Raw genomic sequence first — 15886 nt, forward strand, 5'->3', positions numbered from 1 at the left:
TTCGATGCAATTATCGACATTATTTATTTCATTCCGGAGAAACGTCCTTTCTTCCATTCTTGCCAGGTTTAGTGACAGTTTTAAAACACACTTTTTTGGAAGGAAGTTGTGAATTCAGAGTTCCTTTTGTTTATAGTTGAAACCATGTTTAGTGAATAAGCGAAAGAAGACGTGACCTTCGAGAGGTTTTTTTTTCCAAGACGGTGTCCACGAAGGATTATCACTGCTAGCTTTCGCTAACGGGTCCAACGAAAAATCGAAGGCGTGGGTTAAAACAAGGATCGTAAAGGGATCATTAATAGAAAAAAAAAATGGTACTGAAAAGTACTGTTTTAGTAGCACTTAAAAGTACCGTTTTTTTCTAGCATTGAAAAGTCCTGTTTTGGTAGCACTGAGATGTACTCTTTTATTGCTTCCGGTAGTTTAAAAAAACTTCCAAGAGCAGAGAGAATCCGTGTACGCACAGCACGAAGGTACGATGTGCACTGATTTGGAGAAAATGTTAAAAGATGTTTGTGGCTGCTCATTCGAAGATGATTTATCAACTGATGAGCTCGTTTTAAGCTTTTGATTCGTATGAGTTGGCTATATATTTTTATCATGATACCGGTTCTAATCTTAATATTTATGTATTTTTTCAATAAACTACACTCTTAAAAATAATGAAAATCACTGCGGATGTAATACACATTAGAACTGAATGACACATGATGTAAGTGAAGGGGGGTCCGTAGCCTTGAGGTTACGCTTTCGCTTCATAAGCGGAAGGTCATGGATTCAATTCCCAGCCCCTCCAAAAAATAACCCGTCCAGCCACCAGAAGACGCCGCACGGAGGACCGTGCTTAGGAGGGGAGCACATCCATCCTCCGTCAGTTTCAGATGGTGACTGAGACAAACTGACCCACTTCGCAGGCAGCTAGCCTCAAAACGACTCAGGAACACGGCAAAACGAACCACCGCGAGAGCAAAATGGACTATGGCTTATGGAAATCGATTGGACCAACAGCAGAGCACTCTCCTACCTGCTCGGTGTGAGAGCAAAAGAGCAGAAGAGAGTGAAAGCAGGTGTAAATATAGATTAGTTAAAAATAGAACTGTATCGGTAAGGAAGATACAGATAAACTGATTCCGGCACAGTAGTGGCCACGAGCACGGAGTGCCTCAAAAAAAAAAAAAATGGTCATCTATACAACCGCAACCGTTACAACACGTTACACACAGAAATTACAGCCGTCAGAAATTTTTCAAATGTTAACAAAAACTTTTTTCAAATTTCTGGATGAAGAGCGTAGAATTTCTTCGATTTTCCATTGTCAATCGATTGATTAGACTATGGGCAAGCAGGTGGTAGGTCATTTGGCATAAAGTCGTTTGGCATAATGAGTGTGAAACTAAAGAATTCTCAATTTTTCGTTTTTACGTTTCTATTGAAACTTTCTGATGACATAAGGCTTGTTTCGGAGTAAATTGATACAAAATAATACTTTATTTAACAATCTTTTGCTTTTGAATAAATTTAAGCATAGTAGGAAAGTTATTGCCAATAGTATGTAATTTTTTATCCAGAAATTATCCTTCTTTCAAATATTAATTCTTCTTTTGAGTTTTGCTATTAGAACAAACTTTTGCACTGTAGATTGTTATATATTTAGCACAAATTTACCCTTCTTTTAATTGTTTTTTTTTTTCTAATTATGATGTAACCATAATTATAGGTATGAAAACTGTTGATTTAAATTTCAATAAATTTCTCCTTCTTTTATGCATAGGCTGTTCTTTGGAGCTATATTTTTTAAGTATTTTTTTTTTTGTTTCCAATTGACAAAAGAGCGGCAATCGATAACATTGATCTGCTCAAATTATCAGCGAAAACAGAAGTCGTTTACTGCAGTTACTTCGATGGGTTGTGCTAGTTTTCCCCGAATGTCGTTTCCCCGAATGTCGTTTCCCCGAACGCCAGTTCCTCGAATGCCAGTTCCCCGAATATCCCGTTTCCCCGACTAGCCAACTTCCCCGAAAAATTTTTAACACTCATAACTCAACACCCATGTCGTAACTTTATATATTTCAGGGTGGTGAACAAATTGACTATCTTATATGCACCCTTCTTTATTTAACTGGCGGTTCTTTCGAGTTTTTCCGTCCTCAGCATTTTTTCCAACATATGTATAGCCGAGAATGACATAACACTACCTTCTTTTGACTGTTCATCGTTCTTTCACGTCACCACTTTTCGGGGAAACCAGTCATTCGGGGAAAAGTAGCACAATTACTTGGATGATTCTGAACGCACTTTTTTATATCTTTTCGTTTTATTATGCCGCAATAATTGTTGGGGTTCATTCCTCTATTGGTTTAATTATAAATTTTGCCTTCTTTTAGAAATAGGCTGTTCTTTATATTTATACTGTTTTAAATTTTATTATTTAGTAAAGCTAAATGTTAACCATTTTTATTTTTTGCTGTTTTATCATTTCTAGCCAGATGTGTTCTTAGAATGATAATTACTTTAGAACCTGCCAATATTCAACATATACATATGGGGCAAACGCTTGATCTCCTTCCGAGATATGCTGGAAAAAATATTATTTCAATCACAAATCCTCCCTTCTCTCGATAATATACTGTGTTTTTGATGTACACTTCCAAAATTAGAATTCATATTGAATCGTTGAAAAGTTTTGCCACAAATATTTTATTTTGAAGATGTGTTGTTCATTTGAGCTATGCTGTGAAAAGATTTTTTTTTTGCGTTAGAGCCTCAAACATTTTAAACGAAAAATAATCTGCTCTCGTATATAGGCTATCTTTACATTAAGTCACATTGATTGATTTTTGGATTAGAGCTTTTGATGTTTTGCAAAAAAATCCATTCTTTTAATCAAGTAATTTTCATCGAGTGTTACGTCTAAACTGGGACAGAGCTTGATCTGCAGCCTAATATTCTATGAGCGTTCCCTTGATGAATAATTAAGAACTTTCTTTGCCAATTTACTGTTTTCAAATATGTATATCGCAACAAGCTCGAAGATACTCTATGTTCTGAGATGTAGAGACCCGTCACGAGTTTTATTTAGCAATGCTCTCTAATATCACAACAATTTTTAAAATTTTTAGCTTGGAAAATCTCTGAACGAACACCACGCTTGTTTAGAACCTACCAAAATTTTTTGTTATGGGCTCGGTGGTGTTGATCTCGGTAAAAGCTTTAAAATGCCGATATTGATTTTAAGTCGATCATTATGCCAAACGGCCATTATGCCAAATGACTATTATGCCAAACGGCTATTATGCCAAACAACCATTATGCCGAACGACTCTATGCCAAACGGCTTTATGCCAAACGACCTTATGCCAAACGACTTTATGCCAAACGGGGTACAATCGGGCAAGCATATTATACAACCAGTGTCGTGGACTTTGTCGCCAAACGATAAAAAACACCGGGGGTCCAAAATATATACTTTGAGGGTCCAAAATGTATTAGTGTGTCCAAAATAATGAAAAGCAGTACATCACAACTCAATTATTTTCGACGTTTTCTGGATTCTACATGACCGTTTGGGCATTTTTATCTTGTAAAAGAAGTTTTTCTCTACATTTTGGCATGTTCATTGACTTGGTTACGCTGTGCAATTAATTAATTGGGACAAAAAACTAAAATCACTTCCTTAGTAGGTCCAAAATACGACCGTTACCCTATTTGTTTGCCTATGAAAGAGTTGACGTATTAAACTGCCGTAAACTGACAGTTTGACATAAGTAACATTTTAATTTTCGGCTTATTTTTCCATATATCTGCTGGGTAAGTAAGTAATTGTGGAAGTTCTGTAGCATAGGGTTACAAGAACTTATGATCATTTATCATTCTTGAGTGCACCTGATCATAACTGACCAATGGTTTTTGTTCGATAGTCAAAAACATGCTGAAAATCTAAATTTCGCTTACGTCAATGTGCCAGATCACGACAGTATAGGCTTGATGGCATTTTTAACTCAGGTTACATGTCTATTTCAAAAATCCTTCCCGTGACAATCTCCATGCAGAGATGATCTCGGTTTCAGATAACATTAGTTGACACAACAGTATTTCTATACACTTCTCCGATGACTGTAAATACGTGCCCGTCACCGTTATTGACTTCATAATATGTATTTGGAGTCCTAATGAGTGTACATTAGGGCAGTTCAAAATTTAATTTTTTTTAAGAATCCAATCTCCCATATGTTCCTTACCATCCTTACCATAAAAATAGTGTTCGGTGAAATTTTCAGCTTTCTAGGTGGTGATTTAAAGGTGGCCCAAAGACAATGTTTATATGGAAATTACTATGAAGAAGTTTTGAGATATGTTCCAAACACGCTAGTACTGTAATGGAAGTACAAACTTATTATTCTAAAGTAAAAACTCATTCTTCAAACCTTTATAAAGACATTTACTGAAAAGAGAAATTCAATCCGACGGATAGCACAAGAGATATTCATGAGTTTGTTTGCTATTGTTTAGCTTAATATGGGATTATAGCTCTGCAAACATGTACAAAAATCTCAAACAAAATACGCTCCAAAGGGATTTGTTTCTTCAGCAACATCCTTCATTAAGGTTCGAAGAATGAGATTTCAATATGAGATAATAAGTTTCTACTTACATTACTGTACAAGCGTATTTAAAACATTTCTAAAAATTTCTCCATAGTAATTTCCATATAAACCTACATTGTCTTTGGGCCACCTTTAAATCACCACATAGAAAGCTGAAAATTTCACAGATCACCATTGCTATGGTTAGCATGGTAAGGAGCATATGGGAGATTGGATTTTCAAACACATTTATAATTTGAATCGCTGTAGTGTACATTAACCCTCTGATACCCAACCCCGCCTTTAGACTGGGTACACTTTGGAATTTTGTGTATTTTTTCGTAGCTCGGAAATTAAAATGATTTTATTTTTGGCTTAAACCTTGACTCATAACATGCATATAAGAAAAGTTTTTTATGATTTTTGAAACTTCTTTGTATTATTGAAAATTGTTTGAAAAATTATAATACCTTCAAATGCCTGGGATTCATTTAACGTGTATTATAAAAAATCGTACCTTTTATATTTTTCTACGATCAACCTATCACAGAAGAAGAGCCTGATGGTATTGAAATGATTTCAAATCTGTTCTTCCGTTAGTTACACGGAAAATAAGAAATGTTCCAGAAAAAATTGAAAAAATCATATCTTCAAAGGTATAGTAAAAACTCTAATTTTTATTATTGTCAAAAATCAGTAATCAGAAGAGGCTTCAAGAAAAAATTGAAAAGGATAGGGATATTCAAAAATAAAGCTAATAAAAATCAAAAACCAAATTTCATAAATTTGCGAAGAAAAATAAATCTTTACCCAAACCGTTTTTAGAATGATTTTAGATAACGAAAATTTATATTTAGATCGAAAACAAAAATTTGGGTATTAGAGGGTTAAAGAAGGCGGCATACTCCCATGCCTTATCTGTTATATCTTAGTGCAATCTCGATTATTCTAGTCAATTACGGAATAGTGACTACGAATTGTTCGGTTATCATTGCTCATGCCCAATCCCTAGAGCAACACATGGATGTGTACCATTCCTGGTCGAATCAATGAAAAATTAATGGCTTTTTCCAATATGAAAATTTAGAGGAAACCCTAAAAATTTATGAAGGTATTCCTTGTTCTTGAAAGAAATTTCTGAAATCACTGAAGGAGTTTCATGAAAATACATTGAGAAATTCATTAAAAAATGTGGGTGTTGGTTTTTGGTCCAAATTCTGACAGAATTCATGAAGCAATACTTAAAAGCAGGAATCCCGTAAATATGTACTTAGAAATATTCCTAAAAAAAAACTTTTTGAGATAATTTCGTGATGAATTTCTTGAAAAATCCCTAGAAAAACAAAATCATCAGCACATTGTCAACACAGCACAATCTCCTAAATAAGGTAGTTGAACTCGTTATATGCATGAGGGGTTGCACTTCCAAACCACGCCGGTATTCACTTGGCATATTCGAATACCATGAAAGTTTATCTCTCACCTGACTATATTAGAAAACTCGAGAAATTTCTAGACATCAATTAACCTTTACGATGAAAACAAACCGCCCCCATGAAACGGTCCTCGGTGCAGGTTGCTCCAGCCGACGTGCGTAAAGAAACGCATTGGGTGCATTCGTCTCGACGAATCTGCATCGCTTCGGTAGGCCTATCACCTTCGTTCGCGATCAAGCAAGAGAGTCAGCTCTGAAGAGAGATCAGAAATGGAAATCCCGAACGATCTCGCGTGACACGATCGGTGCACCTTCGGGTGGCAGTCTTCGAAATGAATATAAGATCGCGTAACGGCATCCACCAGCCAACAGTATCCAAAGTGCAGTGAAGCGATTGACTGGAAGCTCTGAGAAAGTTTTATTGAAGCCGTGCAAAAGTGTTAAGTGTTGAGGGCAAAAATTCTTGAAGTTCAAAATCAGACAAAATGCATTTTTCAAATAGTGCCCGGTGGATCGTTCTTGGAGTGGCAGTGTCTTTCGTGATGATGATCACCATGCCCAGTGTCAGTGAAGCGAAACCAATCGATGTGTGGGATCAACTGACGAGAGACGGTGGAAAAATGTTCTACAAAATGTTGGAATACCTAAGTGATTATGATGAGTTTGATGAAGAGCACCATTATCAGAAGCGGGAAGGATCGGCTCCGCTTCTGCAAACCAGTAACCGAGTGGAAAGTGCAGCAAAGGACGACAAGTGCATGCTGCCAGTGCGGAAAGGTGTTTGCCGAGCGCTGCTTCCGAGATGGAGGTGAGTCGAGTGTTGAGTTCGAATGCGTTCATGTGCTTCCTATTATACATACCTGGTGCATCTGCTGCAGAGTGTAATAAGTGAAAGTCGCGTTCGCGTAATGGTCAGATATCGGGCACGATGCTGAAAATTGGGATCAGTGATACCTATCTTTCAGCACGTTGGAAAAAATGATTACGATAATACGGAAAATACGAGTCAAAATGAGAGCACTACTCAAGTAACCATTGTAATTTGGCTTCATTTGATATTAGTACCGTGAGGTACCGAAGTGAGGTTTTGCAGCATAATTTCAGTTATCTAAAAGAACATTTTTTAAAAACAACGATTCAGTGTACTTGTTTGTTTCATGAGTTGTTTCATTGTTGCTTTCAATAGTACTACACACAAACCAGAGGCGCGTCCACGTTCGAAACCATGGGTAGGGCAAACCGTTGTTAAATATTTTATGCACAGTGAAGCTGAGAAATTTTTTAACCATAGACTGGAAATTGAAAGTTACTTTGTATGAAAAGGTCAAACGTAAAGGAGTGTAAGTGACATTTTGGTCGGTTTTAAGTTGAGTTAAAGAAATTCTACTGTTTCCAAGCGTTCTAACGGTTTTATCACTTTACTTTCCGGTCAACAGAAAAAATAACATAATTCTTCGAAGACTGCTTGATTTTTTTGTTTTACATACAATTTGTAATGAAATTTTGCTGAAGAAACTTCAAATAGTTCAATAGTTACCACAAGATTAAGCAACCTTTTCGTATTTACATGGCTGGTAGCAACTGACAAGGGAAGGTCACGTTGGTGTTACACGGGGTTTTCAACCGGACTATTTTTGTTAGATTCTACATGTCGAAATATGAAAAACCCCAAAGCCTTTCGGGTGATGTACCAGTAGTGTAGCCAGGAGGGGCTCTGAAAGGGGTACTTTTGTACGTATTTTATACTATTAAGCTAATTGGAAATTTGACAAAAATATTTTTTTAGTATTTATTGCGATGGTAGAGAACAGAATTGACATTAATGTATGTTTAAAATGTATTTTCCATACCATTGGCGTAACTAACATGCATAGGAGAAGGTATCGACCGTGATTGTTTTTATTTTAATTGTTTTATGGCTTTAGCGGTCATGCGACTCAAAGCTAAAGGGAATCAATAGAAGCAAATGATGGAAATGAATAGGTGGATAGGCGTCGCAAGGGAGCGACAAGATTGAAATTTAATTAGGTGGTGAAAGTTGAGCAAGCCATTTTAAAGTCAGTAAGCATCGAAGCGTCCTGTATTTTGCCTAGCTTCTCTACTGGAAAAAGGTTGGCTCAAAGCTTTGAGCTTTGCTACCAACACAGGCAAAAAACAGGAGGCTTCAATGTGCTCTTATACTGACGGCAATCAACCGAACGGTTCTATCGATCGATGACTGATATTGGGAATTAACACGCAGTCAAAGATGGTTTGTCTTTATCATATGTGCTCTTCCCGCCAGTCATCACATGATCCAGTTAGAACTGCATTTCTTATTAGTCAAATTTTTCATACGTAGGAGAAGGTATCGACCGTGATTGTTTTTATTTTAATTGTTTTATGGCTTTAGCCGTCATGCGACTCAAAGCTAAAGGGAGTCAATAGAAGCAAATGATGGAAATTTCTAGAGATTTCTTTCAAAATTGCCTTTTAGGATTTATGTACGATTTCAACTAGAAATTTCTCTAAAGATATCTTCATAAATTGCTACAGAGATTTCATATAAGATTTCTACAGAAATTTCTCAAGTATATTTTTGAGATTTTCTCAAGTAAAACTTGAAAGTTTTTTATTCAGGAATTCTTCCAGGAATGTCTCCAGGGAAATGCCAAGGAAATTTTTCTGACAAATTAATCTGGTAGGTATTTCAAAATGAATAAGGATCTCTGAAATAACTCCAGGGCTCTTGAGGAAGTTCTAGATGATTTCCTAGATAACTTTCTAGGATAATCGAAAAAAATCAATCGAATCTCGGGATGGTATTCCGCAGGATTTTCTAAAGAAATTACATAAGAAACAGTTTGGTAAAACTGCAGGAGTAATAGGAATTTGAATGAATACTGAAAAAAGTAGACTTGTTCGAAAAACCCCTCAAGTAATTTTGAATTTCAGGGAGCAATACTTTAGCGTCCAATGAACGAGCGAACAGTAAAGCGACTTGTGGCAATCTATATTGGTGAAGACAAACCGAAGTCACATAAGAATTAATCTAAACACTTGTTTATTTGTACAAATAACATCACACCCACACAAAACGGTGTCGGAAATTGTTTGAGTGACGGGTTTCCTCGCATAAAACGCTGTTTTTCGAGTCCATCATACTTTGCTTCGTTTCGTAAACATGTATGAAGTACATACGAAGCAATCCGTAGCAGCTGTCAAATCAACTTTGACAAATTCAGTCGCAGAAGATTACAAAAAAGTTCGCAAAAACATATTTACACTCGCATTGCAGGCCAACTTTCATCATAAAAATATGCACATAGATCGCCTCCACTTTTGTACGTATAAGGCCTTTTGACGACATCTGTTAGAGATTATTTAGGTTGGGAACCTCTATTGTTCCCACCCTGAGAATAGTTAACAATTGGCGCCCAACATAAAATACTAAGAAAAGATTTCCACTTCAATACTGAAGTGGAACCTGTGCTAGAGTAATCCTGCTACGAGATAACGATTAATAAACATTAAATTCATATGGTTCTTACCATTTATATGCGTCTGTTGACTGTCACTGTTTGATAAAAATACGTTTCGGAAGAAATCAGTTGACGTTTTTTTATTGAACTTTTATTTTAGGCATTTTTTTCTGATATTTTTTTTGTTTTTTGTTCATTTTCAAGTAAGAAATGACTGAAGCACACGCTGTTAAAATGATTCGGGAGTGGTACCACAGCTTAAGGTTGCACCACTTATCGCCTGGGGATGGTACACAAATTATGTCACGCTAAATTTCGATTTTTTCGACACCCCCTTTGTCACGTTCTTTGTATGAGTCCTTCGAAAATTTTGTAAGGCTTGTCACGCTTGGCTTGACCCCCTTCACCTCTTGAAGCGTGACGTAATTTGTGCATGACCCCCTGGGGAGCTGAACTTTTAGTTAACAATTCGCTCTATTGCTATTCGGGATGATCCCACCTACTCTCGATGACGTAGGAGCCTTCGGGATCTTTTGAAAATAGAGAAAGAGGACAAAAATCAAATTGAAGTAGAGTTACAGGTGAATTGGGACGATACAATTCAGTTCTGTCGACAAAATTTCGACGAATTATCGGCAGGCCTACAACAGAATGACAAAAACTTCAGAGTGAGGGGACAAGCAAAGCTTATGCATTTCGGTCATCGGATAGTCCTACTTTTGAATCAGGATAGGGATTCGAGGGAAACAGAAAGCTTCTTCAAGGAAATGCTTATTGCTGTGGTATTTCCACACTGATACAACTGAACCTGAATCTCATAATCGAGAGAGACTAGAGGATCAAACCTGAATGGACTTGTTCCGTACTGAGCTTGTTCCTGATGCCCATCCCCTATCGATTGCAGATTCAGGTACAGTAGTTTCTGGTGTGAATACTACTTCAGAAAATACTTCGGTGGCTTCTGGGTTTGAAGGCAGTGACTGTGCACGCTCTTAACTAACTCGCATTAAAGAGTTGGAAGCGGAGATGGCTAAAATTACAAGACAGTCTGAGAAGGAGTCACAACGCAGACAATCCGAGCTTCCTAGTGGAATTCGGCAGCCGGTATACTCGAACCTTTCACAGGGTCCGAGTTCTTCAGTGGCGGTCGATCCTTCTAGGCCAATCACCAGCGTTTCCGCAAAGCCATCTCTCTGCACAGCCACAGTCTCCTTCAACGTGGCATAGCTATCTGCAGAACAAACCTTCCATTTATCCGCCAGTCACCAATCCGTGGCTAGGATATTCAGCTGCAACTTCTGCTCTATTTTCAAATCCGAGCCTAGCGAATTCGGCCTAGGAAATCCGATTCCAAGTCTCATTCGGCCAGCATATCCATGAAGCAATCCTGCAAGTACTTCGGCTTCAACTTCAAATGCCTTTCTTTCATCCAAGTTCGTTCCTTTTAATCCAGTTCCATCTGGCAAGTGGCAAGTGGACAATCGCTTATTATGATGGTGAGGATCGAGGTCTGAAATCGAGCCAGTTCCTTGGAATGATTCATGCGATGGCTGTGGCTGCACATGCTTCGGAAGCTGAACTGTTTGCGCGCTACAGACCGGTTAGTCAACTGGCAGCATTTGGTGCTATAGATCAGGTGGACGTTTATGCACCCTGACCTACACACTTAAATTATTTAACCGTAATCCGTAAATTTCACCGTAATCTCAACAGCTGAAAAGTTCGGTGAAATCAATTAACGGAGTACGGTAAATTTTTAGTTTTCGGTAAAATTTCACCGGAATCCGTTGAATTTCGACGGAATTACGATGTTTTATTTTACCGAACTAATCAGCTGTCGAGATTACGGTGAAATTTACGGATTACGGTTAAATAATTTAAGTGTGTAGACACCTTAATATAAATGAAGGTTTATCAGCGTCAGCAAGCACGCAATGAAACATTCCTGCAATTTTTCTACGGTATGGGACAATGAGTGTTCCTTTGCCGGAATATCGGAACACGAAAAGGTCCAAATCCTTCTTAAAAATATGAGGATTGATTATTAGAAGCAACTTAATTTCCTCCCTATTGCTGACCTTGCCTTCCGACACAGAAAATAGATGCCGTAAACTTCTCAGTTTACAACAAAGTGTTTGGACCTGAGAAGTCGGTTAATGCGGTTGAGTTTTCTGAACCGAAGAAGGGCTTGTCTCAGGATAAGCCTAACAAGCCACCACCTCCACATCAACAAGCCTCGTCGAGAAATTCGAAGGCCCAAACCGGAACCAATACTCCTCGAGGACCAGCCCGGACATCAACCACTTTGGAAGACATGATCGAGTCTCATCAACCATTATCAAGCCGAGAGGGGTACTGTGCGAAAACTGAACCAAAACTTCTAGGCGTAATCACTTCTTCATATTTTCAACCGGCTTCGGATAATCTTTATCTGGAGACTCCGGCGTCGTACACCATTTCGTATCAACGTGCTAACGACAACCGTCCTTACATATCGGTTGATATTTATGGGATTACTGTTTCTGCCCTTCTATAGATAACGGAAGTAATCTCACTCTCATTAATGATACAGTGTACAATACAGTCAAATCCATAGACTGTTTCCACTGCAAGACCCACCCAACATGCAAACGGTGAAGCGCTCATGGTCCGTGGAAAGGGCTATCTACCAATTTCATGGAACGGTGTGGTTCGGGTTGTGCCGTATCTTGTAATTCCAAACCTAGCAATCAATTCTATTTGCGGAATGGATTTCTGGAAGACCTTCCGTATCCAACCCACAATTGTAGGGTGCGCTACGGTTGAATATACCGGGGCAGAAACAACTCCGTCTCCGTTGCCCACACCATCTATCCTCTCTGCTTCCGAGCAGAAGATAATTAATCACTGCTGCTGTTTGTGACGATCGATGCTACTCGGCCTAGTCCCCGACGGTGGAGCTAGCCTACTCCGGTTACGCGTTTCTTCATGCTTCGATATTGGCCGGTGGAGTGCCGATGTCGATACAGCGATTCCGGTTGGAACATGGCTTCCGGTTCACTGGCTCTGACGACTCAAGCCGGCGATACGTTACGTACTACTCAGAGTAGTCCCCGATGGTGGATCTATCCTACACCGACGAAGTTTTTCCCGGCGGTGGAAGATCTCCAGAACCGATACTATCCGAGCTGGGCCTCCGGAGCTGACCGGGAAGATCCGAAGTCGGTCCTGTAATTGCGGTGGAGGGAAACTTCCGGTTCACAGGCGTCCCAACGATCATTTGCTGGTGCTGTTTCGCGAATTACTCAGCTAGACCCCGGTGGTGGACTCAGCCTACTCCGACTCGACGTTGGTCGGCCAAGTGCCAGGGTTGGTTCTGCAATTCCGATTGAAGGATGACTTCCGGTTTGTAGGCGCCCCGACGACTTATAACCGATACTACGCTACGCTCACTCTACTCGATCTAGTCCTCGACGGAGGATCTAGCCTACTCCGATCACGGCCAGTAGCTCTCTGGCCTTCACGCCATCTCCTTTGCCGCGACGATATTATCTGCGTTATCCCTCTGTTCACCACATTCCAAGTGCTTTCATGCTGGCACATGTTCTGCACGATGTTGTCCGGATTTAGGACGCTTGCGGTTTCTGACATCATCTCGCTTCGTATATCCCTGTATCGGCATTCAAATATAACATGCTCCGGCGTCTCCTCTATCGAATCTATGACAAAAGGTCGAAAGACGAAAGATCGAAAGGACAGAAGGTCGAAAGACAAAAGGTCGAAAGGACAAAAGGTCGAAAATCTTTTTTCAAAGAAGAAAAAATTTCCCATCAAGCAAATAATTTTCAAAAGGTCCTTTCGACCTTTTGTCTTTTGACCTTTTGTCCTTTCGACGTTTTGTCTTTCGACCTTTTGTCCATAAACCTCCTATATCACCCCTATTCTTGTTTACGTTCGAATGCTCTTTCGATCGAAAACCGTTTTGCATTCCCGTTTACGTCAGCAAAATCAAGTGGGCCATGGATTCGAACGAATAGGATTCGATCGAAAGTTGGATCCGCCGTAAACAAGAATGAGGGTGTATATTCGAACAGGCCATACAATGTGGAGACTCGGTTGGTCGTCTATTCCGACCCGTTAGGAATGAGCCTATGATCCACCTTTCTCTTGTGTCTCTTTGCTGGTAGCATGTTATGTCCTCAGCCAGAATGATGCAGATGGGGATCATTCCGGTGATAACGCACACTGTCTCCGACGATACAGTGCGGAAGGCACTCGTCACCCATATAGCCATAAGCTGGAACGTTCGTGCCAGCTTCTGTTATGTTTAACGATAATTTATTCCTCAACCCGTTACTACAGCCTCCATCTGGCATTTTCCGGAACTTTAAATTTAAACCATTATTTATCGTGAAATTTGTTATAGTCGATGAGTTTAGAGAGCAACAATCGGAAGGGAGGGTGATATAAATGTTGTATGCTTAGGTCATCCAAATTGAAGTTACTAATGATAACTTAACAAAATAAAATGTGCAAAATAATTCTACTCGAATTACCTTCAATTGCAATTTCAATATTACCTCATCAAAGAGCAAAAAGCAAAGATCGCCAATACTGAAAGTACCTCTTTTTTTTAAGGCACTCCGTGCTTGTGGCCACTACTGTGCCGGAATCAGTTGATCTGTATCTTCTTTACCGATACAGATCTATTTTTAACTAATCTATATTTTACATCTGATTTCACTCTCTTCTACTCTTTTGCTCTCACACCGAGCAGGTAAGAGAGTGTCCTGCTGTTAGTCCAATCGATTTCCATAAGCCATAGTCCATTGCTCTTGCGGTGGTTCGTTTTGCCGTGTTCCTGAGTCGTTTGAGGCTAGCTGCCTGCGAAGTGGGTCAGTTTGTCTCAGTCACCATCTGATACTGATGGAGGATGGATGTGCTCCCCAAAGCACGGTCCTCCGTGCGGCGTCTTCTGGTGGCTGGACGGTTTTTTTTGTGGAGGGGCTGGAAATTGAACCCATGACCTTCCGCTTATGAAACGAAAGCGTTACCTCAAGGCTACCGACCCCCCCTAAAGTACCTCTTATATGAGAATAGAAAGAAATAAAAATAGAGAAAGTTTTAAGATTTTTTAGTTCTTCTTATTCTATCTATATTAATTTTATGTCTGTAAATCTTCATGGGGCGATCCATTAATTACGTAAGACAACTTTGGCGGTTTTTAGACCCCCCCTCCCCCATAGTAAGATTTTTTGTATGAAAATTTTAAAGAATTTGTATAGCGCGTAAGAAATCTCAAACCCACCCTTCCCCCATAAACTCTTACCTTATTAATGGACGACCCCATGGGTCTTTTTTGTGAGTATTTTACTTATTTGTCTTATTTGTTTTGTTGGCTTCGTGTTTAACGCCAAGCTTGAAAACAAAGCACTACAATAAGAGCCAACCATTGTCTTTGTCCTACAATGAAATTTTGACTGTTACATTAAACAGAATCCTTCAAGATTATATATTTGTCTGATCTCAATTCACAAAATAGATTTCTCGAAAGATCCTTCACCATGTCTTGCATATAATTTGTCTTGGACATGGATATCGCTGAAAAAAATACTTCCCGGGAAATAACAAAATATTTTCCATGAAACGGGAATCCCGGGAAATGCTTCCCGGGATTGGAAACTCAACCAAGGGCGAAAATGTCACTAAAACGAAATTCAAATAATAACCATACTTCGACAATCTTAATCCCGTCCTAGAATTGTATACAATTCGCTTCCTGTTATTATGTTTTATTCATAAGTGATGATATTTTGAGGGCAAGGGGTATCACTTTTCTTTGGATTACAGAAACTAAAATTTATTGAATTATGGAAATGAGCACCCTACTTTAAGTTATCGCCTTTTCCCTTCCATTTCAGATACGATCCCGAGTCGAAGTCCTGCCACGAATTTACCTTCGGTGGCTGCGATGGCAACGCGAACAATTTCCTCACCTACGAAAAGTGCATGGAAACGTGCAAGGGCGTGTGATGGACGCATAGTCTGTCCCAGCAGCAACAGCTACCCAGCGGACTTGTAATGCAAAAACCATCTGGTACAAATCCGACCGTTTCCGAGGATGAACGATGGAAATCTACAGCAGGAGCGGTCACTTTCCGAGACACTAATAATTAATGAATGAAGAAAACACCCCTTTTAATAGACTTGAAGAAAAGACTATGAACCTCGTGACAAACCCAGTGCGGTCATGAACCAGCTAAAATTCCCACCAAGTGATACTTTTTTGTTAGGCTTTAAATTGTTCGCGTTTTATTTTAGAAAGTAAGTATTCTGAGTGTATTAAGATTGTTTAAGATATTTATTGAATAAATATATTTTTTTTTTTTTCGAAGATAAGTATCGTGATATTGCCATAAGAATGTAGA

General features: G+C 39.0%; 1 protein-coding gene across 1 annotated transcript; it reads left to right on the plus strand.

The window, feature by feature from the left end:
* The first annotated feature begins 6375 nt into the window (after positions 1-6375).
* On the plus strand, positions 6376-15848 carry LOC5573701 (kunitz-type serine protease inhibitor taicotoxin). Its single transcript, XM_001660969.2, has 2 exons — positions 6376-6826; positions 15380-15848. The coding sequence occupies exons 1-2, from the start codon at positions 6504-6506 to the stop codon at positions 15489-15491; spliced, it is 435 nt and encodes a 144-aa protein (XP_001661019.1). The 5' UTR covers positions 6376-6503; the 3' UTR covers positions 15492-15848.
* The last annotated feature ends 38 nt before the right edge of the window (positions 15849-15886 follow it).

This window comes from Aedes aegypti, chromosome 2 (assembly GCF_002204515.2).
Source record: "Aedes aegypti strain LVP_AGWG chromosome 2, AaegL5.0 Primary Assembly, whole genome shotgun sequence".
Classification (NCBI taxonomy): Eukaryota; Metazoa; Arthropoda; class Insecta; order Diptera; family Culicidae; genus Aedes; species Aedes aegypti.

Coding starts and splice junctions, on each gene's coding strand:
- LOC5573701 (XM_001660969.2), top strand. CDS start 6,504: ATGCATTTTTCAAATAGTGCCCGGTGGATCGTTCTTGGAGTGGCAGTG. Junction 6,827..15,379: donor GCGCTGCTTCCGAGATGGAG/GTGAGTCGAGTG, acceptor CTTCCATTTCAG/ATACGATCCCGAGTCGAAGT.